The sequence below is a fragment of the Camarhynchus parvulus genome, chromosome 17 (assembly GCF_901933205.1).
Source record: "Camarhynchus parvulus chromosome 17, STF_HiC, whole genome shotgun sequence".
Taxonomy (NCBI): Eukaryota; Metazoa; Chordata; class Aves; order Passeriformes; family Thraupidae; genus Camarhynchus; species Camarhynchus parvulus.
This window is the reverse complement of record NC_044587.1, coordinates 8747773-8775116: the sequence shown is the minus strand read 5'-3', so window position 1 is coordinate 8775116 and position 27344 is coordinate 8747773. Positions and strand designations below refer to the sequence as shown.

General features: G+C 51.0%; 1 protein-coding gene across 1 annotated transcript in view; it reads right to left on the bottom strand.

Moving 5' to 3' along the window:
* The window catches only part of WHRN (whirlin), a 57299-nt gene that overhangs the window by 28992 nt on the left and 963 nt on the right, over nucleotides 1–27344 (bottom strand). Inside the window, exon 2 of the mRNA XM_030961428.1 lies at nucleotides 11979–12194. Within this exon, the coding sequence (XP_030817288.1) occupies nucleotides 11979–12194 (216 nt within the window). The remainder of the gene's footprint in view (nucleotides 1–11978; nucleotides 12195–27344) is intronic.

The following is a 27344-nucleotide window of genomic DNA, read 5'->3' as shown; positions in this document are numbered from 1 at the left end:
AGCACACCAGGATAGACTGGGAATGCCAAAATTCCCTCTGTAAGTCCCTGAATGACATTTCTGTGCGCTGGGGGTGGCTCCAGGAGGGCAGCTCTGCAGGCAGACATTTCCATTTCCCTTTAACACTATCCTGGTAAGCTGAGAAGCTGCTCCCCCCAGCTGGGGAGAGCATCAGATGGAGTACGAGATACCCCCTGTCCCTCTGCTCCTCAGGTGCTGCCACGTGAGCTGCTCTGTTTGGCCTGGCCAAAATGTGGAGACAATTAATTAACACTTTATATGGAGTTTATAGAGTTATACACTAATGCAGCACAGGGTTTGAAAAATATAAAGGTTAAAACCTGAAGGCATCAGGTGAGAGGGACTTTCTGATGAGGAACCTGTGGGAGAAGAGAGGACTGAGAGGGGATCTCACCAATCCAAATAAATACCTCCAAGGGGTGTCAGAGGATGGTTTGCCCTGTACTGAGCAAACCTGTGCTTCCAGAGGCAGGAAAGGCACGGATACAGAAATCCTGGAGCCACAAAAAACCAGCAAATCCGAGCTGTGTGTGCAAACCTGTGCTTCCAGAGGCAGGAAAAGCAAGCAAACAGAAATCCTGGAGCCAAAACCAGAAATCCTGGAGCCACAAAAACCACCAAACTCAAGCTGTGTGTGCAAACGTGCACTTCCAGAGGCAAGGAAGGCATGGATATAGAAATCCTGGAGCCCCAAAAACCAGCAAATCCAAGCTGTGTGTGCAAACCTGCACTTCCAGAGGCAGGAAAGGCATGGATACAGAAATCCTGGAGCCACAAACAGAAATCCTGGAGCCACAAAAAACAACAAACCCAAGCTGTGTGCGCAAACCTGCTGGCAGCCCAGAAAGTTGGGCAGCTCAGGGCTTAATTGCATCTCTTAATCAGCTAATAGCTGCAGCAGGAGCTGCCAGGAGCAGCGTGGGAGAGAGCAGGGGGCAGCCAGCTCAGAGACTCACTGCAGATTTTGGGAATGGCTGGGGAAGGAAGAGAGTGCTGGGCTCAGCCTGGGGAGGGAAGGTGAGGCCTTTTGGGCTACCTAAAACCAGAGGCCAGACAAAATTAAGGCAATAAAAAGCATTTCTATTTATTGAAAAGCCTTCAGGAACATTTAGGGCATTTAAGCCCCCCAGGGGCTACACCCAAAATGGATGATGGGTCACAGGTTTTCACTTTTATAAGTTTGGGCCATTATTGGGGGTTAATCTGCCAATTACAGCTTCAGGTAATGAAATCATGTACCCCAAGTTTGCTCCCCCCAAACTCATTTTTGTTCCCATCTCTGGGGCCTGAGGCAGTGAGGTGTCCTTGATTGCCAGGCCTGGAGAGGAATTGTTGTGTCTGCCCCAAATGGGAAAGCAGCAGTTCACACTGAGTGTGGAGTTTGGAGTTACACACTAAAGAACTGCAGGGTTACAAATGTAGGGAAAATATAGAAGCTGAAATCCTAGGGGATCAAAGGAGCAATGCAGGGATGGGCAGATTGCCAGGATGAAGCAAAGGCTGGGCCACCCCATGCCAAGGGCTCAGGGACCACAGGGGACAATTTGCACTCAAGGGTCTGCAGTGATGGCACAGCTGGGGTGGTGGCAGGAGGGGTGGCCCTGCCATGCTGGCTGTCCCATTGTCACCCTCCTGCCAGCCTGGCCCCACAGCCCACACACAGCTCTGGGGTGACATTGAAGCACAAGCCCAGCGGTGCCCAAGGAGGGAGCTGAACCTGAGACCAGGCTGATGTTCTCAGTGGTTCCCAGTGATGATCCAGGGTCCCTCTGGGAGCCTCAACACAGCATTCCCTGCGCCAAGCCCCTCTGCTTGGGCTCTTCCCCTCAGGCTGGCACCCTTGTCATTAACACTCCAGTGCCAAGGCTTGGCCCAGAGAGGGCACCTTGGTGCCATTTCCACTTCATGCTTCCACTCTCCCCCCTGGTTGAAGCTCCCTCAGGGAGAGCTGGGATCACCCTGAGCTAAATCCAGGCTGTCCTGACACCATCCTAAACCAGGCTGCAAACACAGGCAGCTGTTCTGCGGGGGAAACTGAGGACATCCCAGATAACAGAATGGTTTGGGTTGGAAAGGACCTTAAATCCCATCCCATCCCATCCCACCCCAGCCATGGCAGGGACACCTCCCTCTGTCCCAGGCTGCTCCCAGCCCTGCCCAGCCTGGCCTTGGGCACTGCCAGGGATCCAGGGGCAGCCACAGCTGCTCTGGGCACCTGTGCCAGGGCCTGCCCACCCTCACAGAGAAAGATTTCTCCCCAATATCCCATTTAATTCTCTCATCCTTCAGCTTCAAGCCATTCCCTGTGTCCTGTCATTCCAAGTCAGTCCTTGTCCCCAGTCCCTCTCCAGCTCTCCTGGAGCCCCGTTAGGTCCTGGGGGCACAGTAACACCCAGGTAAGGTCACCCCCCTACCATGCCAGGCATTCCACAGCAGATCAGTGCCCAGTGCCCACGTCCTTCCCTGTGCCATCCCCAGCCCCAGGCACCTCCTGCGTGCATCACACAGAACCATCAGGAAGTCCAAGGTCACATTTTTAATTTCTGTTTCAAGGCTGAAACATCTGCCATCTCCTGTAGCAGGAAATGAAGGGGAAAAAAATAAAAATGCCATCATCAGTGAAGCACTTGCTCTGAGCTGATTCCTGTGCAGGATTGCTGCTGTCTGGCTTTATGGAATTACCTGTTGACAGATTCCAATTTGCTATTAGAAAAAGGCCTTTCAGGCAGGAATTAGCCTGCCCCAATAGGGCTCAGCACACAGCTGGGTGGCTGAGGAGGTTCCAGCCATGCTGGCAGCTATTTCCAGGCCATTGCTGCTGCCACACAACACAAAAAACTCCCGGGGAGGCTGGCAGGGCTCATCCTCCTCCTGCTTCCCAAGGAAACCCCACAGTTTGTGTCTAGACATCCTGCACACAGCGAGTGTGGGGAGGCAGGGCTGCCTCACAGCCTTGAGCTGTGACAGTGCTCAGAGTGATCCCTGAGTCCCGGGGGTGCCAGGGCCACCAGAGCTGTGCCAATGTCACCCCCTGCCCAGGGCAGCTCCCTAATGTAGGGGGATAGAACATAAGTAACTAAAGGTAGTATAGAAAGTGATCTAACCCCCTAAAGAGTTGCAGCTGAGCCAATTATTAAGGATTAGCAGCAGGCCTGATGTTTACACGCCGCAGCTGTAGCCAATAAGAAGAGTGTTATAAAAGAGTGGATTGGTTGGTTGAGGGAACTGGAGTCAATTGGGTGCTGTGAGGATGAGGAAGAGTCAGTGCTAGAGGAGCTGCCTACCAGAAACATCAAGGAGATACAAAACTCTGGCAGTATGGAATCTTTCCAATGTAATGACAATGGAACTCTCGCTCTATAATGACAACACCCTAAGGCCACACCAGGACTTGGGCTGCTACCCAATGTCCAGCACTGGGAACAGGGAGCAGCTCTCAGGGCTGGGGCTGACCCAGAGCACAGGGGCAGTGACCAGACCAGGTCCTGTGCCCATCCCAGCTCCTGCTGAGCCCAGTGCTGCCTCCCCACAGGGTAGGGCTTGGCAAACACCAACACCACTTCTGGGTGCTCCTTCTGCTTAAAGCGATGCCTCAGGTTTAGCTTTTCTATTTTTCACATTCTGTGCTGCTTTAGTGGGTGGGTCTGAGCTTCATACTGGGGGATGGTGAGCTCTGTGCACAGATTAGCGACACAAAACAATTCCTGCTCCAGCTGGGCACCAAGGACAAATGATCCAAATCTCAGCCCAAGAGCACAAACACCGTGGGCTGGAGAGAGAAAAACAAGCAGGGTGGGACTGCATGGGCTAAAGCTGGAATGGGACAATGAACTGCAAGATGCAAATGGAGCAGAACTGATCCCAGTGACAGACCCCGTGCCCGCTCGTGCATTTTGTGACCATTTTGGTTCATCTTTGGTGCAGCCCTGGCTGGGCTCTTGTGCTGCCCAAGGTGCATCCATGGAGGAGATCTTTTTAATAAATCCCTGCTGCATTCTTTAGCTCTGTCCAGCCTCTGCTCTAGGGCAGCCTGCACAAGGCATCACAAGTGTCTGAAATAACCAAGAGGTGGAATTGCTGCCCTCAGGCTGGGCTGGGGTGTGACACAAAGGACATTTTTGGGTAAATCTGCTGGGACAGGGCTACAGAATGCCTGAGGCAGAAGGGTGACTCCTGGAAACATGGAAGGGCAGGCTGGATGTGGCTCAGGACAACTTGATGGAGCTGAAGATGCCCCTTCTCACTGCAGGGGGATGGATTAGATGGGATTTAAAGATCCTTTCCAACCCAAACCATTCCCTGCCTTTAATCCCCAGGACACTCTCTGCACCAGTGGCTCCCATCCCATATTCCAGTCCCACAGGGAACTCAACCAGCCCCCCACCAGCCTGGATATCCCTCAAGCTGTAAACAAAACCAAAGCCCAGCAAGGTCAGAGCAAGCAAACAGTGAGAGACGTGGGGAGCTGCATCATTCCCACTGCAAATGTCATTACAGACTAATAGAGAGAAATCCTTCCTTCCCTCTCCTGCATCTCTTATCCTTCATGCTCAAGTAGGCACCAGCAGTGTCTCAAACATTCAAGCCACGCAATATTAGCACTGATATTTTATTTTTTTTTAAATAATAATTACTGCTACTTTTGGCTCCAGAAGTGCCTGGAGCTGAGGAGATGTTCACACTCCCTTTATTATGTTTTCTTTCTTCTGCTGCACCAAAAGCTTGCAGGAATAAGCAGCTCCCCTGGCAATAAGCACATTAAGGCACCAATTGAGCTGATGGAATGGTGCTTCTCAGAGAACTCCCAGCACTGCCAGAGTGCTCTGCGCACTTCATCTTCCTCCCAGCTCAGCAGCACCTCTGAGTTTTCACTGTCTGAGGGCTTCCAAAGTGCTTTTAATGAAATAAGCTGTCAATCCCACGAGTCCATCAATGACAATTCACAGCACAAATGGCTCTTGCTGCTGCTGTGACAAATCCAGAGGACTCCAAGCCTGGGCAGACAATACAAATCCAAGTGCTCTGGAGCAGAAGGTGAGCATGGGAAGCAGGTCCCAGCTTTCCAGCAGGCTGTGACATCCTGGGGTGGGCTGGGGGCTGTCACCTGCTGCTCTGCTCTGTCTGGCCTGGCTCCAGCAGCATTTCCCAGAGCTCTGCACGATTGCAAACCCTTCCTTTCACACTTCCTGACCACTGGTGACTCCCCCTGCGGGCACAGGGCTCTGATGAGACATGAATTCACCAATTACAACAGGAAAATGCGAAATTTGGGAAATCCAGCACCTGCCCCACACAGCACAGCCATGGAAAACAAGGATCTTTAACATCTTGGCAACCACAGGAGCTGCCAGCAGCTCCTTCAGCCCAACATTCCCCTCATCCTCAGCTCCCTTCTGCAGTGCTAGGTCAGGTCTACATAAAAACCTGGCCCAGATCTCAGCACCCCCTCTGCTCCCCCAGGACAGCCCCTGACCCCAGCTCAGGGCAGCCTGGAAGGGGATGGGGAGAGCCAAGCCAGCTGCCAAATCCCAATCCCCAAATCCCTTTGGTAGGGATTCTTCCACAGCTGGAATGGAGGAACCCCAGTGCCCACAGGAAAACATGGCCAAAGCCCCAGGCTGGGAATGCTGGGGGCTGGAGCACCATGCCCAAAGGGAGGCAGAGCCCAACCACCCTGTGCCACAGCTCAGCCCACCAGGGTGAGCACACAGATCCCTGCATGGCTCAGTCACACCATCATACAGATCCCTGCATGGCTCAGTCACCTTCACACTCCTCATGATTCCACAGACCCCTGCATGGCTCAGTTACACCATCACACTCCTCATGATCCCACAGACCCCTGCATGGCTCAGTTACACCATCACATTCCTCATCCCACCAGGGTGAGCCCACAGATCCTTGCATGGCTCAGTCACCATCAGACTCCTCATGATCCCACAAATCCCTGGATGGCTCAGTCACCATCACACTCCTCATCCCACCAGGGTGATCCCACAGATCTCTGCAGGGCTCAGTTCCACCATCACAGAGTTCATTCCACAGATCCCTGCATGGCTCAGTTCCATCACACTCCTCACAGTGCTGCTTTCCATTTCAGGCCTTTGCATAACAAATCCTTCAGCCCCAGGATAACCAACCCTCAGCCTCAGTGACAAACCCTCCCTCCAGGCATGCAGATGGGCTGGAGGGAGGCAGCCAGAAGGGGATTTTCCAGTGCCCGAAGAATGTTGGAAATATTCTTCAGACACTGGAAGGGGAGAGAATATTCTATAAATATATAAATAACAATGTATAAATTATAAAAAGAATATATAAATATTCTTCAGGCCACTGACAAGGGGAGAGAATGATGCATCTGAATCCATGTTCTCACAAGGCTAATTTTTACTTTATTATACTATATAATATTAAAGAATACTATACTATACTAAAGAATACAGAAAGGTTACTTACAGAAGGCTAAAAAGATAATAATGAAAGCTCCTGACTCTTTCCAGAGTCCTGACACAGCTTGGCCCTGATTGGCCAAAGAGTGAAAACAACTCCCAGCAGAATCCAATGGAACAATCACCTGTGGGTAAACAATCTCCAAACACATTCCACATGAGCACAACACAGGAGAAGCAAATGAGATGAGAATTGTTTTCCTTTTCTCTGAGGCTCTCTCAGCTTCCCAGGAGAAAAACCCTGGGTGAAGGGATTTTTCAGAGAATGTGAATGCCACAGAAGAATTCCAGATGCCTCCAGCAGCGCTGAACTGAACCCTGGCAAGGCTGGGAATGTCCCTCTGACTCCAGAGATGTTCCAGCTGTGCTGAGCTCTGGCACTGGATTTGCCTGTGGGGTTACACCACTCCAGCCTCTGCTGCAGGGCTGGGGCTGCTCTGCTTCCCCAAAGCCTGTGTGAAAGCTTTGCCACATTCATTCCAGGACATTCAGAACGACTGGAAACAGGAGAGAGTGGGATAAAACAAAATAACCAACTAATTCTCCCCTCAGAATGTAAAACCACCCACAAATCAAACAGTGCCTGTCAGTTCTGGCTGACTGGGCTGAGTTAACCAGGGATGTGTTGCACTTATTTGCATTTTTGTGAACAGAATAACCCCACTTTCAGCAGTTAATTCTTTATCTGTTGCTACCCATAAATCTACAGATAGAAATAAAAATGGAGAAAACTGGAGGCAGGCTGTTCCCCTGCTCTGGGACACATTTCCACCCCTCCAGGGTGCTCAGTACTTCAGGCCACAGCAGCTCAGCTCATCCAAGCCCTGCAGCCTGTGTGTGACACCAAAAATGCCACACCAATAACCCCTGCCCAGCACAGCCAGGGCCTGGCCTCGGGGGGAATTGCTGCCAGCACTAGCACCAGCACCTCTGGACAGGAGGTGCCTGGGCAGCCTCGAGCATTCCAGAGTGCTTGCAGCCAGTAATTTTCTTTTTTTTTCTGCTCTTACAGACGGGAAATCAGGAGTGGAGATGCTGCAAAGTCCGTGCCAAGCCTTGTGCACTTAAAGCAGTGACCAATGTCCCTGCTGGAGTGTCACCAGGGAGTGGGGCCAGGAGAAGGCTGAACATTCCTCTGTTGGAACCCAAGACATCCCTCTGGCTGTCCTGGAGTGCTCCAGCCCCTGCCAGGGGGCTCAGAGACCCTGGCACAGAGCCCAAGACCCCTGTGCCTTTGATTTTAACCCATGGAAAAAATTACCAACCTTATATGAGGAATTACAAGCCACAAAAGTTTAAGTAGAATAATATTTAGTGTGTCACAGGGTGAAAAATAGAATTTTGGGGTTTTAGAATGGGGGCTCGGGGTCCCAAGATGGAGGAATTTGGGTGTACCCTGTCCTTCTTTCTCCTTCTTCTTGGCCTCCATCTTCTGGGTGATGGTGACACTTTTGGGTTGGTTTAGAGTAGGAACAGACTGTCTAACATAGGTGATAGGTATTGGAAAGTAATTGTAAATAACGTACACATGGTTTTTAGTATAAAATGTTGACACCAGCCCGAGAGTGGGCAGTGTGCCTCTGACTGACCTGCTGGACAGACCTCAGCAGGCAAGAGAAAGAATGTATTAGATAAGAGAAAATAAACAACCTTGAAAACCACAGCTGAAGAATCCTGACTCCTTCTTCGGCTGCTGGGCTGGGAAAAAGAGACTTTCCAACACATCTTGGGGTCACTCTGACCAGCAGAGATTCCAGGACTTCTCCATCAGTGAGAGCTGCAAAGATTTCCTGCAGCTGTCATGGATTGGTCCCAGGTTAACAGAGGGACTCCAGCCCCCTGTCCTGGGCTCAGAGTGTGATGATATCTGCTGCAGAGATCCAGAGGAGGCACCAGGGGGATCAGGGGATGGAGCAGCTCTGCTGGGAGGAGAGGCTGGCACAGCTGGGATTGTTCACCTGGACAGGAGAAGCTTTGGGGGGACCTCAGTGTGGCCTTGCAGGGCCTGACAGGAAAGATGGAGAGAGACTGTCCAAGGACAGTACCCACAATTGGTACCACCACAGACAGGGAACACTCAGCTCCAGGTGTCTGAGCCTTTCACACCACACCCAGTGAGGACTGAAGGAGGGATGTGCACAGGAACAACTCCCCACAGCTGCCCAGAGCTGCTGCTGCTCTGCCAAGGTCAGACACTGGGTGCCAGGGGTGGGGACAGAGCCAGCAGAGCCTGCTTTCCTCCTCTCCTTACAATAAAAATAATAGGCCCCTCTCCCTTGTGGCCCACATGAATATTCCATCAGCAAACTGCCTCGCCCTGTATTAGATTTTTCTCTCCCTCTGGCTGAGATGGGAAGCTCACAGCCCCTTGCAGGACTTGAGGACATTTTGGGCACAGACAGAGTGATATCAGGATAAAAGGATGGAAATAGCCAAGGCTCCAAGCAATTCTGTGTCTCTGGAAAGGCAGTGCTGACTCCTAGGGCAGTACTCTGATATTCCATGGGGGGAAATGAGGGAACATTATTGGAAACATATTCCATGTGGTGGAAACAGCACGTCCTGCTTGTATAGGATAGGATGAGGGTCCCTGTCCCTCTGTCCCTCCCTCTGTGGGCATCTGAGCACTGTGCCTCTGCAGTGACACCTCTGCAGGCCTGGCTGGCCCTGGGAAGAGTGAGGGAGAGGAGACATCAAATCCCTGAGATCAAATATTGCAGCTCCAACAGCCTGTGCTGGCTTCCCTTACACCAAGGGCTGCTAAAGGAGGGCAGCTCCCAGCCAGGGAGCAGGGCTGGAAATTCGATGTGCTGATGGTTTCCTTCTGTCAGAGGCCCAGCACTGGCCACGCTGCCCTGGTGTCACTACAGAAGCCATTCCCTGTCACAGACATCTTTTATGAAAAATCCTTTCCTTAGGATTTTTCCTCCTGAGAAGCTGAGAGGCCTCAGGAACAAAATGTAAACAATGATTATCTGCTGCTGTGGAATGCAACAGGTGCATCTGTGATTGGTCTCATGTGGTTGTTTCTAATTAAATGCCAATCACAGTCAGCTGGCTTGGACTCTCTGTCCGAGCCACAAACCTTTGTTATCATTCTTTCTTTTTCTATTCTTAGCCAGCCTTCTGATGAAATCCTTTCTTCTATTCTTCTAGTATAGTTTTAATAGAATATATATCATAAAATAATAAATCAAGCCTTCTGAAACATGGAGTCAGATCCTCGTCTCCTCCCTCATCCTCAGACCCCTGTGAACACTGTCACAATTCCCTTCCCTGCTCCTTTTCCCCTCACCAGGGTTTTCACTCAGGCTGCCTCTCCCCAAAAAGAAAAGAAAAATAATCTGGTTTATTTCAGAGTGTTTGTAGAAGAGAAGAATTGGGGAGGGGTATTTTGTTTTTCACTACGACAGAACTGCCAGGAGAGCCAGGAAAGCCTCACAGGAACACCTGAGGAAAGATCTGAACTGAAGGAGGAAGGGCAGGAATGCACTCTGAGCTCCAGCCCTCCACATGCACAGGTGATACAGATAAGAAGAGACCTTAAAGCCCATCCAGTGCCACTCTCTGTGATGGGCAGGGACACCTCCCACTGTCCCAGGTGCTCCCAGCCCTGTCCAGCCTGGCCTTGGGCACTGCCAGGGATCCAGGGGCAGCCCCAGCTGCTCTGGGCACCCTGTGCCAGGGCCTGCCCACCCTGCCAGGGAACAATTCCCTAATTCCCAATATCCCATCCAGCCCTGCCCTCTGGCAGTGGGAGCCATTCCCTGTGTCCTGTCCCTCCATCCCTTGTCCCCAGTCCCTCTGCAGCTCTCCTGGAGCCCCTGCAGGCCCTGCAAGGGGCTCTGAGCTCTCCCCAGAGCTTTCCTGTCTCCAGGCTGGACACGGATGTCAGTCCCTCAATGTCCAGCCAAACAACCTGTTGGGAAAAACCCAAACCTTAAAACCCCCTCGTGCTTTGGTGGCTGCTCCTGGCAGGACCTTCTCTGCCAGCCCAGACCGGGCAATGCCTCCCCTCCAGCCCAGCTTCTCCCTGTGCCAAACAGGAACAAAGCCACCCCATCCCATCCTCCAGGGCTCCTGGGGGCAAAGCTGCACCCAAGGGAGAAAACCAGGCTGTCCAAGAGGACACAGTCTCCAGCTACATCAGTGAAGGGATAGGTTGGATATTAGGAAAAGGTTTTCACCAAAATTATAATAAAGTACTGGAATGCTCTTCCCAGGGAGGTGGCAGAATCACCATCTCTGGATGTGTTTAAAAAAAGACTGGACATGGCACTTGGTGCTATGGTCTGGTTGAGGTGTTAGGGCACAGGTTGGATTTGATGATCTTAGAGGTCTCTTCCAACCTCATTATTCTGTGATTCTGTGATTCTGTGATACAGGAGAGCCAGCCCAGTGGAGAATGACACAGGTGACAATCCCAGGGGTGTGGTATTCACATGGCCTCTGAACAGAGAGAAGCTGTGAGACAAGCAGAGAAGAAGGAAAACACAACTCTTATCTCGCTTGCTGTGCCTGTGTTGTGCCAAAGCAGAATGCAATATGGAAATTGTTTACCCAGAGTGAGGATGTTTTGTTCCCTTGGCCTGTCAGGGCCAGGTGTGTGTGTGGGACTGTCACGGGACAGTCAGGGGAGAATCAGAGATGATGAGTGCAGGGTGAGCAGTGGTGAGTTCAGGGCAGATTCAGTTTAGCTACAATGTACATAGTACAGTATAATAAAGTAATTAATTAGCCTTATGATATCCATGGAGTCAGATGCATCATTCTCTCTCCACTTTGTGGGAACCCAGCACATCCCTCTGGCTGTCCAGGACAGCCAAGACCCCTGCCAGGGGGCTCAGGGACCCTGGCACAGAGCCCAGAACACCTGTGGGTTTGATTATGACCCGTGGAGCAAATTACCAACCTTAGATGAAGATCAGCAAGCCACAACAGTTTAGGTAGAATGATAGTGAAGTTATCACGGGGTGGAAAAGTAGATTTTGGGGTTTTTGGTATGGGGGTTCAGGAGGCAAGATGGAGCGATCTGGGCATGTCCAGCCTTTCTCCTTCTTCTTCTTGGCCTCCATCTTCTGCTGTGATGGTGGCACTTTTGGATTGGTTTAGAGTAGAAGCTCACTGTCTAACATAGGTGATAGGTGTTGGGAAGTTACTGTAAATATTGTACACGTAGTTTTTAGTATAAAGACATAACACTGCCCTGGGGCAGGCAGAGTGCCTGGAACTGTCCTGCTGGATGGACCTCAGCTGGGCAGGAGAAAATATTTTATAGATAAGGAACAATAAACAACCTTGAGACCGAGAAATGAAGAGCCCTGATTCCTTCTTCAAGTGCTGGGCTGGGAAAAGAGACTTTGAACAATCTCCGGGTCACAGCATCCCAAAAATATCCTGAGACCCCTTCACTGGAGTCCCTTTGCTTTACAATACAGGGGGACAAAGAGGGCTGGCACCTGCATGGGAAGAGCCCCCCAGGGCTGTGTCTGACCCCCCTTTGCTCACCTTCTTCTCATCCCCCTCCTGCAGGAGCTGCAGGTGGCTCCTCTTCTCGCTGTCCCTGCGCAGGGAGCTGTTCTGGTGGTGGGGCAGCCCCGAGGGGGGGGACACGCTGCGGCCCTGCGGGTCCACCCAGGTGTAGATGTGGTTGGTGACATAACCCCCGGGGATGCGCCCCACCGAGTGCACAGACAGGTTCAGCTTCTTGCAGCCCTTCAGCACCTGCAAGGCAAGCCAAGGACAAGGGGTTAGTGTGTCACCAGGATACTTTCTGAAAAATCCCTTCCCCAGGGTGTTTCTCCTGAGAAGCCTCAGAAAAGAAATGTAAAGAATAATTATTTGATTGCTTGGAATGTGGTCTGGAGGTTGCTTACCAAAAGGGGCATCTTTGATTAGTTCCATGTGAATTGTTTTTAATGAATGACCAATGTGAATTGTTTTTACTTAATGACCAATCCCAGTCCAGCTGTGTCAAACCAAGGACAAGGGGTTAATATGTCACCGTGATATCTTCTAAAAAAATCTCTTCCCCAGGATTATTTCTCCTGAGAAGCCTCAGAAAAGAAATGCAAACAATAATTATTTCATTGCTTGGATTGTGGTCTGGAGGTTGCTTACCAACAGGTGCATCTATGGTTTCATGTGAATTGTTTTTACTTAATGACCAATTCCAGTCCAGCTGTGTTATTAACCCCTTCTCCAGGCCGTGTCAAGCCAAGGACAAGGGGTTAATGTGTCACCATGATATTTTCCGAAAAATCCCTTTCCCAGGATGGTTCTCTTGAGAAGCCTCAGAAAAGAAATGTAAACAATAATTATCTGATTGCTTGGAATATGGTCTTGGAAAGAAGGTTGCTTACCAACAGGTGCATCTTTGATTGGTTTCATGCGAATTGTTTTTAATTAATGACCAATCCCAGTCCCGCTGTGTCAGGCCAAGGATGAGGGCTTAGTGTGTCACCGTGATATTTTCTGAAAAATCCCTTTCGCCAGGATGTTTCTCCTGCATAAAAAGCTGGGATTTTTCTGTTCTCTCCTGACTGCAGCAGAGTGAAGGCAAATCTGCTGCTGAGAAAACACAGAGAAAGGCTTTCCCATCAGCCAGGAAAGAGCAGAGTGGAGCAGAGTGGGGAGGGCAGGTGGGCAGAGCCATGGCCAGGATGGGCTGAACCCGGGACTGAGCAGCTCTGGAGAGGAGTCAGAGCAGGACAGGGGGCAGTGCTGGAGCACAGCAGCACTCACCCTTGGTCCAAGTCCTCTCCAGCCCCCTCACTTCACCTTCCCCTAATGCAGGAGCCCCTTTAGGCACTGGAATGTGCCCCAAGGTCTCCCTGGAGCCCTCTCCCCTCCAGGCGGAACGTGGATCTCAGCTCTCAGTGACTGTGCTGGCAGCAGGCAAAAGCAGCGTGGGAAAAGGCTCAGCTCAGCCCCAGCTCTGCCCCCACAGCTCCAGCCTGGGAAAGCTCCTGGTGCCTGCAGGGAACATGCACAGCACCCCCAGAAATTCAGCCACTGAGTTACCAGCTGCCTGCCCCAGCACAAGCAGTCAATTAATGAGAGGAGTAATTACTCAATACATCCTCACACTGAAACCAGCACGCACAGAGATGACCTTGGGGGCCGGAGGAGGTGATTAGCTCCTCTGCCCCTCCACTGTGAGAAGCTGACACAGAAACTTCAATTAACACAGAGGAGTTCTCCCTGGGGACAGCTGTAAGTGCTCATCCCTCCAGAGGCCTCAGGGACAGCAGCACTGCAGATCTGCTCTCAGAAAGGAGGTGTTTGGGGTTTTTTCCCATGTATACATCATTTTGAGGAGCTGCCCTGCAAGGTCTGCTGTCCCCACTGAGCAGAGAAGCTGCTGAGCAAAGCTTGTGCCTGGGAAGGACTAAAAGCAGCAGCTCCTCAGGAAAGGGTAAATGCTCAGGAATAGTGGGCTGGCTGCATCCCAGCCCTGAGCTGGCAGCACTGCTGCTCCTCCCTGCCAGAGCACAGAGAATCCAGCTCAGAGCCCAGCTCAGCATCTCCATCCCACACAGCAAACCTGGCTGCAGACCTGTCACATGCTCCCAAGGTCACCATGTGCCCGGGGGCTGCCACAAGGACTGCAAAACCAGTAGGGACCCACAGAGCAGTCACCCTCCTGGCTGCTCCCCAGCTGCAGCCCCTGCAGCTCCCCAGGCCCTCAAACACATCCCTGCAGGGATCGCCTCCCTCCCTGGGCACTCAGAGCCCAGCTGGGCTGCTCCCCATGCTCCCTCCTGCCCAGCTCTCTCTGGGATGGTGGAGGAGGTTCTGAGCCCTCTGCCCACTCCAGGGACCCCTCTCCCATGGGCACCATGGCTGTGCCAGGCTTCAGGGCACAGAGCAGCTTCCTGAGCCAAAGCCAGGCCCAGGGTGGGCTGAACTCCACACAAATCAGTGAGCTGGGGGTGGCAGGGACCCTTCTCACCAACCCCAGAGCTACCAGGGCAAGGGATCCCTTTACACACTTCCTGAGGTCCCCGGAGGGGAGGACCTCAGTAAATGTACAAAGGATTCTGCAGAGTGTCCCCAGCCTGCTGCAGCACTGCCTTTCTGGCAGACACTGTCACCAGCAGGGTCCTGCTGGCTCTCCCAGCTCTGTTCACTCCCATGCCCCCTCCTGGATGGAGCCCTGGCTCTGTGCAGCTGCTCCCCTCCCCTCGGGCTCTCTGCTGTCACCTTCATGCATAAAACATCTCCCTGAGCCCACATCCCTGCTCCTGGTGGCCCTGTCAAGGCATCTGCAGGGGGACATTAAAATCCCCGTGTAAATCTCTGGCCTCTCATCCCTGCTAATTTCCCTGTGCCTCCAGAGAGCAGCTCTGCTGCTGTGCCTGCCCTGCCAGGGGGGTGACATTTGGCTCAGGCTAAATGGCTCTGCCAGGCTCCAGCAGCCACCCCTGCCCTGTCCCTGGGGCAGCTGTGACACTCCAGGGTGCCCAGGGTGGAACCAGCCTGTGCCTGGTCCCTTCTCCTGTGCCTGGTGCTCCTCCTGTGCCCAGTCCTTTCTCCTGTTCCCAGTCTCTTCTGTGCCCAGTCCCTCCTCCTGTGCCCAGTCCCTGCCCTCGTGCCCAGTCTCTCCTGTGTGGTGCAAACCCCGAGGTTTCCTGTGCTCCTTCTCCCCCCTGCCAGGATGGATTCTCTGGGGAAGGGAGGGAAGGGGATCCCTGTGCCATGTCCAGTCCTTCCCTAAACACCTCCAGGGATGGGCACTCCAAGGCTCCCTGGGCAGCCCCTGCCAATGTTTAATCACCCTTTCCATGGGGAAATTCCTGCTGATGCCCACCCTGAGCCTCGCCTGAGGCCGTTCCCTCTCCTCCTGTCCCTGTTCCCTGGAGCGCAGCCCGACCCCCCCGGCTGTCCCCTCCTGTCAGGAGCTGTGCAGAGCCACAAGGGCCCCCTGAGCCTCCTTTGCTCCAGGCTGAGCCCCTTCCCAGCTCCCTCAGCCTCTCCTGGGGCTCCAGCCCCTTCCTCAGCTCCATTCTCTTCCCTGGAATTGCTCCAGTTCTTCCTTTGAGGTGGCCCCAGCAGTGCCCAGCACAAGGGGACATCACAAGGGACAGACTCTGGGTGGGAATTCTACAAGGGAAAACTTTTTCCTCCCAGACACACAAATTGTCCTGGTGCACTGAGTGCAGAGATACCCCCAAAGCCACAGCAGAACTCACCCTGTGAATTTTTCTGGGACACTGAACCTCACCCAGAAGGTGGTAAGAAATAAGAAATAATAAAAATAAGAAATTCACCCTCCTCAATGCCCTGTGCAGAATCAGGCAGTGCAGGCTGCATCTCCATCTCCTCTCACTGCAGGGATTTGCAGCCTCAGATAAGATTTGGCTTTGCCCCATCTCTGATGTGTTTGAGGACCACAGGGTGGGAGGTTTAGGGCTGGCAGCACAGTGTGCAAGCTCACCTGCCAGCAGCCCAGCTTACAGAAATCATTGATGTGAATCTGGGAATTAGTGCCAAAACCTTCAGCAGAGAAACAGTCACCAACTGCCCAGAAATGTCAGCAGAAGCAGCAAGTGCCAGAGAGAGGGGCAGATTGATTCCATGAGGCCACTGATCCCCTAACAACACTCCATTTAATTATCAAGCCCTCTGAGAGGGAAGGAGATCGTTTAAACTGACCAAAATAGGAAGCACACATCTCATGTGTGCCACAATTACCTTCAAAAACCCCATAAAACCCAAAGAGCTCCCAGTACATCATGTTCTTCCCTAGGATCCAGAGGGGCAGCTGCCACCCTTCAGGTGGTTTTATAGGTTTTATATCAAGAGGTTTTATAGAGATGACTCCAGACCCTGCAGGTCTCACATCACTGAGGGCTTTCCTCTCCCATCTTCACCATTCCCCCCCTCTAATTCCCCACTTCCCAACAGCCCTGAGAGGTAAAAACACCTCCAAAAATCTCCCCAGAAGGAGCACAGCTGCCAGAAAGGAACAGCAATGAATCACCAGGCTGCTCCTGGCAGCCTGCCCCAAGCTGCCTGGGGCAGGGAGAGCCCCCTCCCTTCACCTTCCCCAGTAAAGGAGCAGCCTGGAGTGGGAAGATCCCAGTTGGATACTGGGAGCATTAACCATGAACCATCTTCCTCCTCAGCACAGCCTCCAGCTGCTTTTGCTCCAGCAGGAACAGCCTTGCTGGAGCTTATTGTATTTGCTGGGAATGTCCTGATAAAGGCCGGAATGATGAATCTGACTCCATGTTCTCACAAGGCTAATTTATTACTTTATGATACTATATTATATTAAAGAATACTATACGATACTAAAGAATACAGAAAGGATACTTACAGAAGGCTAAAAAGATAACAATGAAAACTCCTGACTCTTTCCAGAGCCCTGACACAGCTTGGCCCTGATTGGCCAAAGAGTGAAAACAACTCCACAGCAGAATCCAATGGAACAATCACCTGTGGGTAAACAATCTCCAAACACATTCCACATGAGCACAACACAGGAGAAGCAAATGAGAGAAGAATTGTTTTCCTTTTCTCTGAGGCTTCTCAGCTTCCCAGGAGAAAAACCCTGGGTGAAGGGATTTTATCAGAGAATGTGAATGCCACAGGAGCTGGTTTGGCGCTGGGATAACGGGCATGGAATAATGGATATGGAATAATGGGCAAGGGATAATGGGCATAGCTCTGCTGTCAAGCTCCAGAGGTCAGTGCAGAGGTTATCAGCCAGTAGAGCATCAGGAATTTGGCAGCATGACCCCAAGAAGTAAAGCACAGGTTTAGAAATAAAGCTGCAAAGGAAAAGAAATGCTGAGATACTGATGCCTCAGGTTTGGCTTTTCTATTTTTCACATTCTGTGCTGCTTTAGTGGGTGGGTCTGAGCTTCATACTGGGGGATGGTGAGCTCTGTGCACAGAGCAGGGAGACAAAACAATTCCTGCTCCAGCTGGGCACCAAGGACAAATGACCCAAATCTCAGCCCCAAGAGCACAAACACCGTGGGCTGGAGAGAGAAAAACAAGCAGGGTGGGACTGCCTGGGCTAAAGCTGGAATGGGACAATGAACTGCAAGATGCAAATGGAGCAGAACTGATCCCAGTGACAGACCCCGTGCCCGCTCGTGCATTTTGGGACCATTTTGGTTCATCTTGGGTGCAGCCCTGGCTGGGCTCTTGTGCTGCCCAAGGTGGATCCATTGAAGAGATCCTTTGAATAAATGCCTGCTTTATTCTTTAGCTCTGTCCAGTCTGTGTTCTAGGGCAGCTTTCACAAGGCATCAGTTCCACAGGAGGGAGGCAGGGGGAGCTTTTACAGCGCGTTGCGGCTCCGTGCAGGAGCGATGGCAGAAGTTTGTCCGGCCGCTATTTCCTGCTCCATGCCAGGGTGTTCCTGCTGGACTCAGGGGGGTTTTTAAGCTTGTGGGATCAGATGGACTGAACAAAACAATGCTGCTGCCAGGGGGAATGAAGAAGCTCCCTGGGGCTGCTGGGGTGGGGAGCAGGAGCTTTTACAGGAGAGGGATTGAGCCACATCAGCTGAAAGGCTCCTCTGCCGAGACAGGACAGCAGGCACAGGATTTTTGGCTCCCAAAATGTTTGCTCCAGGGATCAGCTGCAGGAAGGATGGATAAAAGGCTATTGCAGATCCCACTGCACATCTGGTTAAGGCCAGATTTGCCAGGTGAAGCAAGGAGAGACTGTCCCCTGCTCCAGAGTGCAGAGAGAGATTTTGGAACAAGCAGCCCAGAGCAGCTGTGGCTGCCCCTGGATCCCTGGAATGTCCAAGGCCAGGTTGAACAGAGCTTGGAACAGCCTGGGACAGTGCAAGGTGTCCCTGCCCATGGATCTGGATGAGCTTTAAGGTCCCTCCAACCCAAACCAGTCTGGGATTCCATGATTTTAAGTCTATCCCAGCCCCATATTGCCTGACAAAGCACAGGGAGCTGGATGTGAGCAGAGGAACAGGGAGCCTGGGATGCTCTGAGCTGGGAGGAACAGGGAGAAGGGCAACGAGGAGAGGTGACCCAGAGGCAGGAGGGGACAGCAGGACACAGGAGGAGGCTGAGGGAAGCACAGATGGAGGGACAGCAACGGTGCCAGGGTCCAGGGAACACAGGGGTGACACAGGGATGCAGGGGGGGGTGACCCTGGGGTGGACACAGCTTCCCTGCAGGAGGACAAACAGGAGTTTCAGGAGGCACAGTCCAACCTCTCCCCCTCTCCCAAGGCAAAGGACAGCAGTTGGGCTTTCAAGTAGAGGCACTTATGCAAATCAATGCAAATCGATGTATAATTATGGTGATTGCACACATTTAGCCCCAAGGCATCGGGAAGCCCATGTCCCTTTCACGGCAAAGGTCAAGTGAAATCTAAGCTCCAGCATCTTCTCCCCAAGCTCCCCATCCCCACTCTGCAACCTCCCACCCCTCCAAGCCGTCCCTGCCCAGTGCAGCCCTCAGGCAAGCCCAGGACAGTTCTAAAAACAGCAGAAAATCCCACATAATTGTGGAAAGAAAGCAAAACCAAAGCTATTTAGGTGCTTTCAGGGCAGGGGGGAGGCATAAGGGAAATACAGATTGAAGCACTGCCTCCTGCTTCCTCGGGTCTTCTCTCTCTGCTCCACTCCAAGCAATGCTGGAAGGAGTGATGTGAAGCACAATATTGGCTAAAAATGACACTGCCATCAGACAAGGCCATAGTGTCTAAACAGGGTTAATTCCTGGGTAGGAAAACTTTGGAAGAATCATCGTGGGGAAGTGAGAAAGTTGCTGCACTGTAGGAGCATCGGGGGTAGGACGGTGGGGACGGATGGAGATGGGAGATCTCTGCAGCCAGGGCTGGAACTTGGGGTTTATTGCAAAGGGCCTGGGTGCAGGGCCCTGCTGGGAGCTGTCAGGCACAGCTCAGAGCAGGCTGAGAGAAGAGAGGGGGAGAGAGGATGAGAAGGGTGAGAGAGTAAAAGGGTAAGAGAGTGAAAGCATAAGGGAGTAGAAGGGGTAAGGGAGTAAGAGAGGTAAGAGAGCAAAGTTCCCATTACAATACAATAAATCTTCTTCTGTGCTGAATATTCTGATTCTCACTAACCAATCTAGTACAAGATACAAATCCTATAGCATTTCCATACAGCCTATAAGAATCATTACATTACCATACTGTGTTACATTTTAAACCCTAAAAACTCCTCTTTGGGCCCTTCTGCCAAGCTGGCAGGGTCTGCTCTGACCCTTGGGCCTGTCTGCAAGCAGAGGGTGTTGTTCCATCAAAAGGGGATTGCCTTCAGCTGGCCACACCATTGTTTTCCAGTTGTTCAGTAACTGAGGGATCTCAAAGCTTGCCTTCATTTCCATCTCACTTATAGTTTCTATATTCTCAAAATCTTTTGCCAGACAATCATATTGATAAGGCTTTCCCATTTCATCTTCCCAACACTGGATGAAGCACCGAGGGCATCCAGGCAGAGCCTGCACAGAGCAGAGCCCCCTCCAGCCTCTCCCAGCCCCAGGGGCTCCGAGGCAATCCCTGGGGCACCTGGCAGGAGCAGAGCTCCTCCAGGGCTCTGCTTCACCTGTACTCACCCAGCACCTGGTGCTCGTGGCAGGGAGAACTCAGAGCATCCAGTCCAAAGAACCCAAGTAAATCACACAGCAGGTGCTTTGTCACTCTAAGTGAGGGCATTCAGAGCTGAATAATTCTCCGTGGCATTGAGGAAAGTGTCAAGAAAATCCATCCTCATCCCTGAGGACAGGGGAGCTGGGTAAAGGATATTTTAATTCACCAGTTCTGACGCTTTTGTTTTCTTCCAGAGGCCACCAGAAGGAAATAAGCTTTTATCCTCCAGGTTATCTTATCAATTTCTCTGCTGAGCCAAAACTGTTTATTTACAAAGAGCCCACTAAATAACATAGATGCTGCAAGAACTCCAGGATGCCCTGACAATGCTAACCCTGATGAACAAGCCAGTGCTGGTGCCAAGAACTATCATCCCTGCATTATGAGGAGAGGAGAGATTAAGGCCCTCATTCCAATCTTTTGCATCAGTATAAAGTCGTTTGATTTCATTAGGGCTGATTGTGATTTGCTGGTGAAATGAAGAGAAACAGATGATTAAGGAACTTGCCCACGGAGGGAAACCAGTGGCACAGCAGCAAATACAACCAACTCCTAAGGCAGGTGGAGCAGCCAAACCCACATTTCCACAGCCCCTGGCTGGGTGTGCAGCTTCACCCCAGCCCAAGTCACACCAGGAATTCATCTGGAGCTCCCAGTGATAGGGGAGCAGCTCCAGGGCTCAAACCACGGCTCCAGATCTGCCCTGGAACCAGAGCAGCCCTCCCACAGCCATGCTCTGCCACTGCCATCAGCCCTCCCCCTCAAGGAGCTTTAAAAGTCATTTTAAATGCAGATACCTCCAAGCTCCAGAGTGACCATTTTCCCTCCTCCTTTACCCCAGAGGGAGATCCTGGTGCCTTTACACTTCCCACTCTCTCCCTCTGAGTCCAGCTGAGCACAGGAGCTGACTGGAAAGTGTTTGCAGGACAGAAGGGCACAGCAGGAGCCCCTGGCATCACACAGCACATGCCTTTTAAGCTGTGAGTGCTTTTTTTTGGTGCAGTTTTGGGGGTTTTGTTTCTAAGCAGATGCAGGAAAGGATTACCACTCCAACTATTGGGGTGGATGCTAGTCACATCCTCCTTTTCCAGGCTCCAGCTCCTCCAGATCCCTGGGGAAAGGGAGAAGTTTCAAGCCTCTTTCTTTAGTGCCTTCTAAAAACACAGAGCCTCGATAAGCATGCAGCAGTTAAAGAACTGGGCTGAAATCTTCACGGAATCAAAGGAACAGGGCTGAAACCTTCACAGAATCAGGGATCAAGGATCAAAAGAACAGGGCTGAAATCTTCACAGAATCAGGATCAAAAGAACAGGGCTGAAACCTTCACAGAATCAAAGGAACAAGGATGAAACCTTCACAGAATCAGGGATCAATGCAATAGACCTGAACCTCTCAGCGCATCAAAAGAACAGGGCTGCTACAGCAGAACAGAGAAACCTTCACAGAATCAGGACAATCACCCCACCCCCCCCAAGCACTCTGGAAGGGATCAGCCACAGCTCCAAGCACTTGGAAGGGTCAAAACCCAGCCAAACCAAGCTGCAGTCACTGCTCTGAGCCCCCAGTGCTGGGATGATTAAATAAGCAGTGTCAGATCATGGTGATCAATTAATTTGGCATCACAAGAAACAGTGACGTGAAATTTGCTTTATTGGAAGCTGGCTGGAAAGAAAAATGGCTCTAAATATGTTTGAGGCTCAGGGCTGCACCTCTCTGCTGTCATTTCTCAGAGGTCTTTCAGCAGTCACACCGGGTCCCTTTTTGTGAAATATTACAATCTCTGAAGAGATCACCTTGTTTGCCAGCAGGAAAACCCACAGTAATGCGACATAAAAGGAATTTCAATCTCCTTTTAATTATTTTTAAATGCCCACTTGGCTCTTCCATCAGAGCAGGAGATGGAAGGTGTGGGGGGAGTGAAAAGCTCTGCTGGAGCAGGGGTGGTGGTGGCTGGGGATGAGATCCCCCTGTATCTCAGGCTGGGGTGTGGGGTGGTACCCCCTGATGCAATCCCCTTCCCTCACAGGTCAGGGAGGAGGAGAGCCCCTGGATGTTCCCCCTCCCTCCCTCCCCAGGCAGGGCTGTCACAGGAACACAGGACAGGCTGGCAGTGCCACATCCCAGACCCCTGTGCCTTGTCAGCCTCATCCCAAGCCTTCCCCAGCCCCTCCAGCCTCTCTCCACAGGTGGAAAACCCAAGCCAGGGCAATTGAACTATTCCAGTTCCTCCAGAATAAACTCATTTCCAGCCCAGTGACTTCGGTTCTTTAGTGTTGGTGTAAATCTGTGATGGCTTTGCCAAACTCCCCCAGCCCAGCACATCCAAATTAGTGAAATTTTAGGGATTTTGCTCAAGCTGATCCAGATCTGCCAGGAATAGCTGGGCCAATGGTGGGACCAGTGCAGCTCTTTGGGGCTAGTGTAGCTCATTAAGCCAAATTCTAAAACAGGATTTTTTCCACTTTTCACTTTATCTTGTCCCCTCCCTCCCTAAATATCTTTTTATTCAAAGGACATAAAAACCTACAGCAAAGCAAGAAAGGTAAAGGGTGGGGGAGAAAGGAGTGTGAATTTAGTGCCAACCCCGGAGCATTGGGGAAACACTTCCCTAGGTTAAATTTTGATGATCTAAAGCCACAAACACCTTGATTTTAAGTCCTCTGGATAAAGTATGACAGCTTATCAATACAAACTTTCAGCACTACTGCTAAAATATAGCAGTATGTGCTCAAATATAGCAGCATATACACCATAAATAGTAAAATAAATATATATATTATAGACATAATATAATGTCCTAAATAGCAAGGCTGATAAAAACCAAGCCAGCTCTAAAAATATGGCAGACAACAATAACTTCTCCACTTACCCCATAATTCAAATGCTGGTGATCTTTTGCTAAAGTGCACTCATGAATGCTGCAATGATGGAGCTGTAATTGTAACGGAGGCATTTAATTTGGATTTGGATGAAACAGCCGAGCTCAGAGCAGACAAGGCATAAAACTCCCGTGCTCACGTAAAGGTTAAGGAGCTGGTCATTAAGGGAATTGATTTGGAATGCTGAGGTAATCTTGTGGTTGAAGGCAGAATGCCACTTTTTATCTCATTTACACTGGAAACATCTGCAAACACCAGTCAGTGGTGACAGGCCAGCAGGGAGTTCTGAGCTGGGACATCACACAGGTCACTTAGCCAGGTGTTGTGGCAGCTCTCATCTGCCATGATTCACTTTGGGTGCATCACTGAGCGATGCCTGAAAATTCCAGGAGTGAACAGAAATTGCTGCTGCCCTGTGGAAGGGGCTAACAGCAGGCCTGTTAGCTAAAGGAGGGAGAAGGAGCTGAGAAGCAAGAAGAAGCTGATAAGGAGCTCTCTCCAAGGCTGTAACCAAGAAGTCCAAGAGAAGTGAGGAACTGAAGAAAGATAAGAAGAGAACTTTGCAGCTGGACGATGTCACAGACATGTTTTATGAAAAATCCTTTCCTTAGGATTTTTCCTCCTGAGAAGCCAAGAGGCCTCTTGAAACAAAATGTAAACAGTAATTATCTGCTGCTGTGGAATGCAACAGCTGCATCTGTGATTGGTCTCGTGGTTGTTTCTCATTAATGGCCAATCACAGTCAGCTGGCTCAGACTGTCTTGGTCAGTCACAAACCTTTGTTATTCTTTTTCTATTCTTAGCTAGCCTTCTGATGAAATCCTTTCTTCTATTATTTTAATATAGTTTTAATGCAATATATATATATCATAAAACAATAAATTAGCCTTCTGAACCATGGAGTCAGATCCTCATCTCTTCCCTCTTCCTGGTACCCCTGTGAACACCACCACAGGATGAAGTATTTTTAGAAAGTTAGCTGAAGTCCCTGTAACTTTTCACCAATGGTGTTATGTTGATTTATTGTGGCCAATAGTTAGGGTAGAAGAAGTATAAACAATTAGAAAGTGTATAAAAAGTCAGCCATGTTCAATAATAAAGAGTTGCCATCTGAGACTGCTTGTGGTCTCTGCTTTGTGTTGTGACCACCTCGACAGCTGTAAGAGCTGAAATGAGGGATGTGGGACTCCAGGGGCTCTCGAAAATGCAGTTTATTGTATCCAAAATGCAGTTTATTCCATCCAAGAGGTTACAGCAGCCCAGGGTCGTGGGTGACAGAGCTGTGCCCACAGCTGTCAGCTCCAGCTGCAGGCAGGCCTGGAGACCCTTTGGTTTTGGTTACAATGCATTATAGACTTTTCTTTGCTGAGCATCTTAATACAGCAGAACCAATCTATACCTTAACTATTACCTATAGCCTATCATAACTACTGTAATTACCATATTCATGTTACTGTTCTCCAATCACTAAAAGTTAGTACATTGCAGTTTAAGCTAGAAGTTGTTTTTCAGTTTTCTTGCAGTGGAAAATTCTGAGACCTTTTTTCTACTTGCAACTTTGCTGACTTGTTTGCCTGTGCTCTCTTTCTGCTTGGTAAAAACATCTTCTTGTTTGGGGTGGGTTTATCCTTTGCTCTAAGCCATAAAAACCCCTTCTAACTAACACACCCTTTGCCTCCTTGGTTATCCAGTAAGACTGGCTCAGCAATTCTTTTCTTCTATATCAAAACTTGCTTCCATCTCTACTCCTTCTTCAGATTCTACATTCAAAAATCTTTCTGCCAAGCACACATATCTGTGAGACTTTCTTGTCAAACTTTCATCCTTCCCAACAGACAGCAACACTACCCCACAGCCAGAGCCCCTCTCCTCCTGGAGAGGAGGGACAAAAGCAGCTGGGGCTGCTCCTGCACGGCCAGACACGCACGGAAAGGCAACAGAGCCACCACGACCTGATAAAGGAATGCAGTGGCTGCCGTGGGAACGCTCATCCGAGGCTGCAAAAACAAATTCAGACATTGCATTTATTCCCTGCTCTGCCCGAGCAGCTGGCACAGCCCCAGCCGGGCACCGAGCGTCCGCGGCTCGGGGAGTTTGTCACGCTCAGCCCGGAGCCTTCCCGAGCCCCGCACCGGCCCCAGGAACGAGCTCTGACAACTTCTGTCAGCCCAGCAGCCGTGTCTGTGATGGACAGCAGGGCTCGCTGCCCAGACAGCTGCTGGCTGCAGGACAGGGGGAAAGAGGAGCCGGAGCATCGCAGGGACGGAGCTGAGCTCCGATCAGACACGGTCTGCCCGGGGGAGCTCGCACAGCCCCTCCTCTGGAGCTCAGAGTGTCTGAGAGATCAGCCACACAGCCAGGGGCTTGTGTTAACCACGTCTCTCTCCTCAGCTTTCTCTGTCTCCGTTACAGCGCGTGCACGAATGCCAGGACCAAGCCAGCTCTGGTTTGTCACAGAATATTCTGAGTTGGAAGGCATCACAAGGATCATCGAGTCCAACTCTTAAGTGAACAGCCAAGAAAGAGATCAAATCCCCAGTCCTGGGGTTATGACCACCAAGCTCTGAGCAGTGGAGCTGATGTTGGCCATCCAACACTGCCCCACTGCAGGGCAGACCAAGAGCCACCAGTGGGGAGGGCAGGACACAGCAAGGTTGGCTCTGCCTGAGGAGAGCCTTGGCAGAGCTGTCAGTGCACCCACCTGAGCCCCAGACCTCAGGTTTCAAGGGGAAGCAGAGCACAAAATGAATCCACCCATCACCACCTCTTGTCCCTGCAGCTCTGCCACTCTGAATGACACCCAAAACATCGGGCTGAGCTATTTGTACCTTAAACCCTCAAATGCTGCCCTTGAGAATCACTGAAGGCAATCTCTTCATTTCCCTCCTCCCAAATGCAGCATCTGAGGGCAAATTAACACTTGGTTCATTTTAGAGTCTCCCAAGGATTTATTAGAGCTGTACTGTGAATCACTCTGCCATTCTTCACAAGCAAAATGTTTCCACCACCACGACGTGGGTCTTAGAAACCCTTCCCAGATGTGAAAAGAACCCAGGAGCTCAAGAAGGTGCCAGCACAGGGCAAGTGATGAATTTGTTGTTGAAAGAAGTTCAGCTCACAAGGAGACAATTTCTAAGCTGCTTTTTCCTATCAGGATCATATTAACAAAATATAGCACTTGGCAAGCCACATCCTCCAGGAATTATTTCTCTGCAGGAAGCACTTAGTTTCACTCAAAATTAATAATGTCTAAAAGGCATCAATTACATTACATTAGAGAACAAACAGAAAGTGATGTGAATTACCCAGCAGAGTGGGATGAATTGGAGATGAAGTCATGGAGTAGAGCATTTCTGACACCTGGTTCCTCTCCATCCCAATGCCATAACCAAAATATGTGGGGGCTGCAATCTCCAAGCCACAAAATTGCAGACTAACAACTGGAAGCTTACCCTGCTGTTGTCCTATCATTAGGAACAAGAGGAAAGTAATTCCTACAAACCTTTCCTCTGCTGTCAGGATTACCAGGGAGTCATTTCCAGCCTGGAAGTCGTGCCCTTGCCCAGGGCACTGATTTAAAACCGGGGCAGGGAACACACAGGTCGGCAGGGAAGAAGTGTTCAAAGCTGTGCAAGATTAATGTACTGTCAGAGGAAGGCTCCACATGGAACAGGCTCCCAACAGAACCACTTTAGTTTATTATGGAAAAATTAAAGCACAAACAGCTGGAGAACAGCCTTGTCACGCCAGATTCCAGCTCTCCATACGCTGCCTACAAATTGCAGCTCTAAAAGTCGATTCTCCAGCTCGATAGGTTTGTGCCTCGGGAACATTCCGAGCAGAGCCCAACAACCACAAGCTCAGCTCTGGGAACGGTTTGGGACACTCAGACCTCAGAACCCCACGTTACAGGCGAAAATCCCACAGTTTATGGAGTTCTCCCCCCACATTAAAGCTTTTATTGATAGCTCCCATGCTGTTATGGGCTACAACAGGTCTCCGGGGCATGTGGAGAGAGAGGGAGCCCTCAGTTCAGTTGTGTAACCGTTCCCCTTCTCCCCATGGAACATTCAAAGGGGAATCGGGGATCTGCTCCTGCCTCGGGCACGATGCAGCCTTTGAGGGGGTCTGTTCTGCTTCTTCGTGCCTCAGTTTCCCCATCTTTGCGAGGAGAAACCCATTAGAGCGGCTGGAGTGCGTCCCTTAAAACCCGTCTCACGCAGATTTCCAGCTTCCACGAGCATCCCAGGCTCCAGGCGAGCCGCGAGCAGGCATCGCTGCGTTTCAGAGGCGCGACAAAAGCGCAGGACGAGCCTGCCGTGCCCGGAGCCACCCCGGCAGCACGGTCCCTGCCGTGGGTGGCACCGCTATCGCCACCGCAAACTTTCCGGCCGGGCTC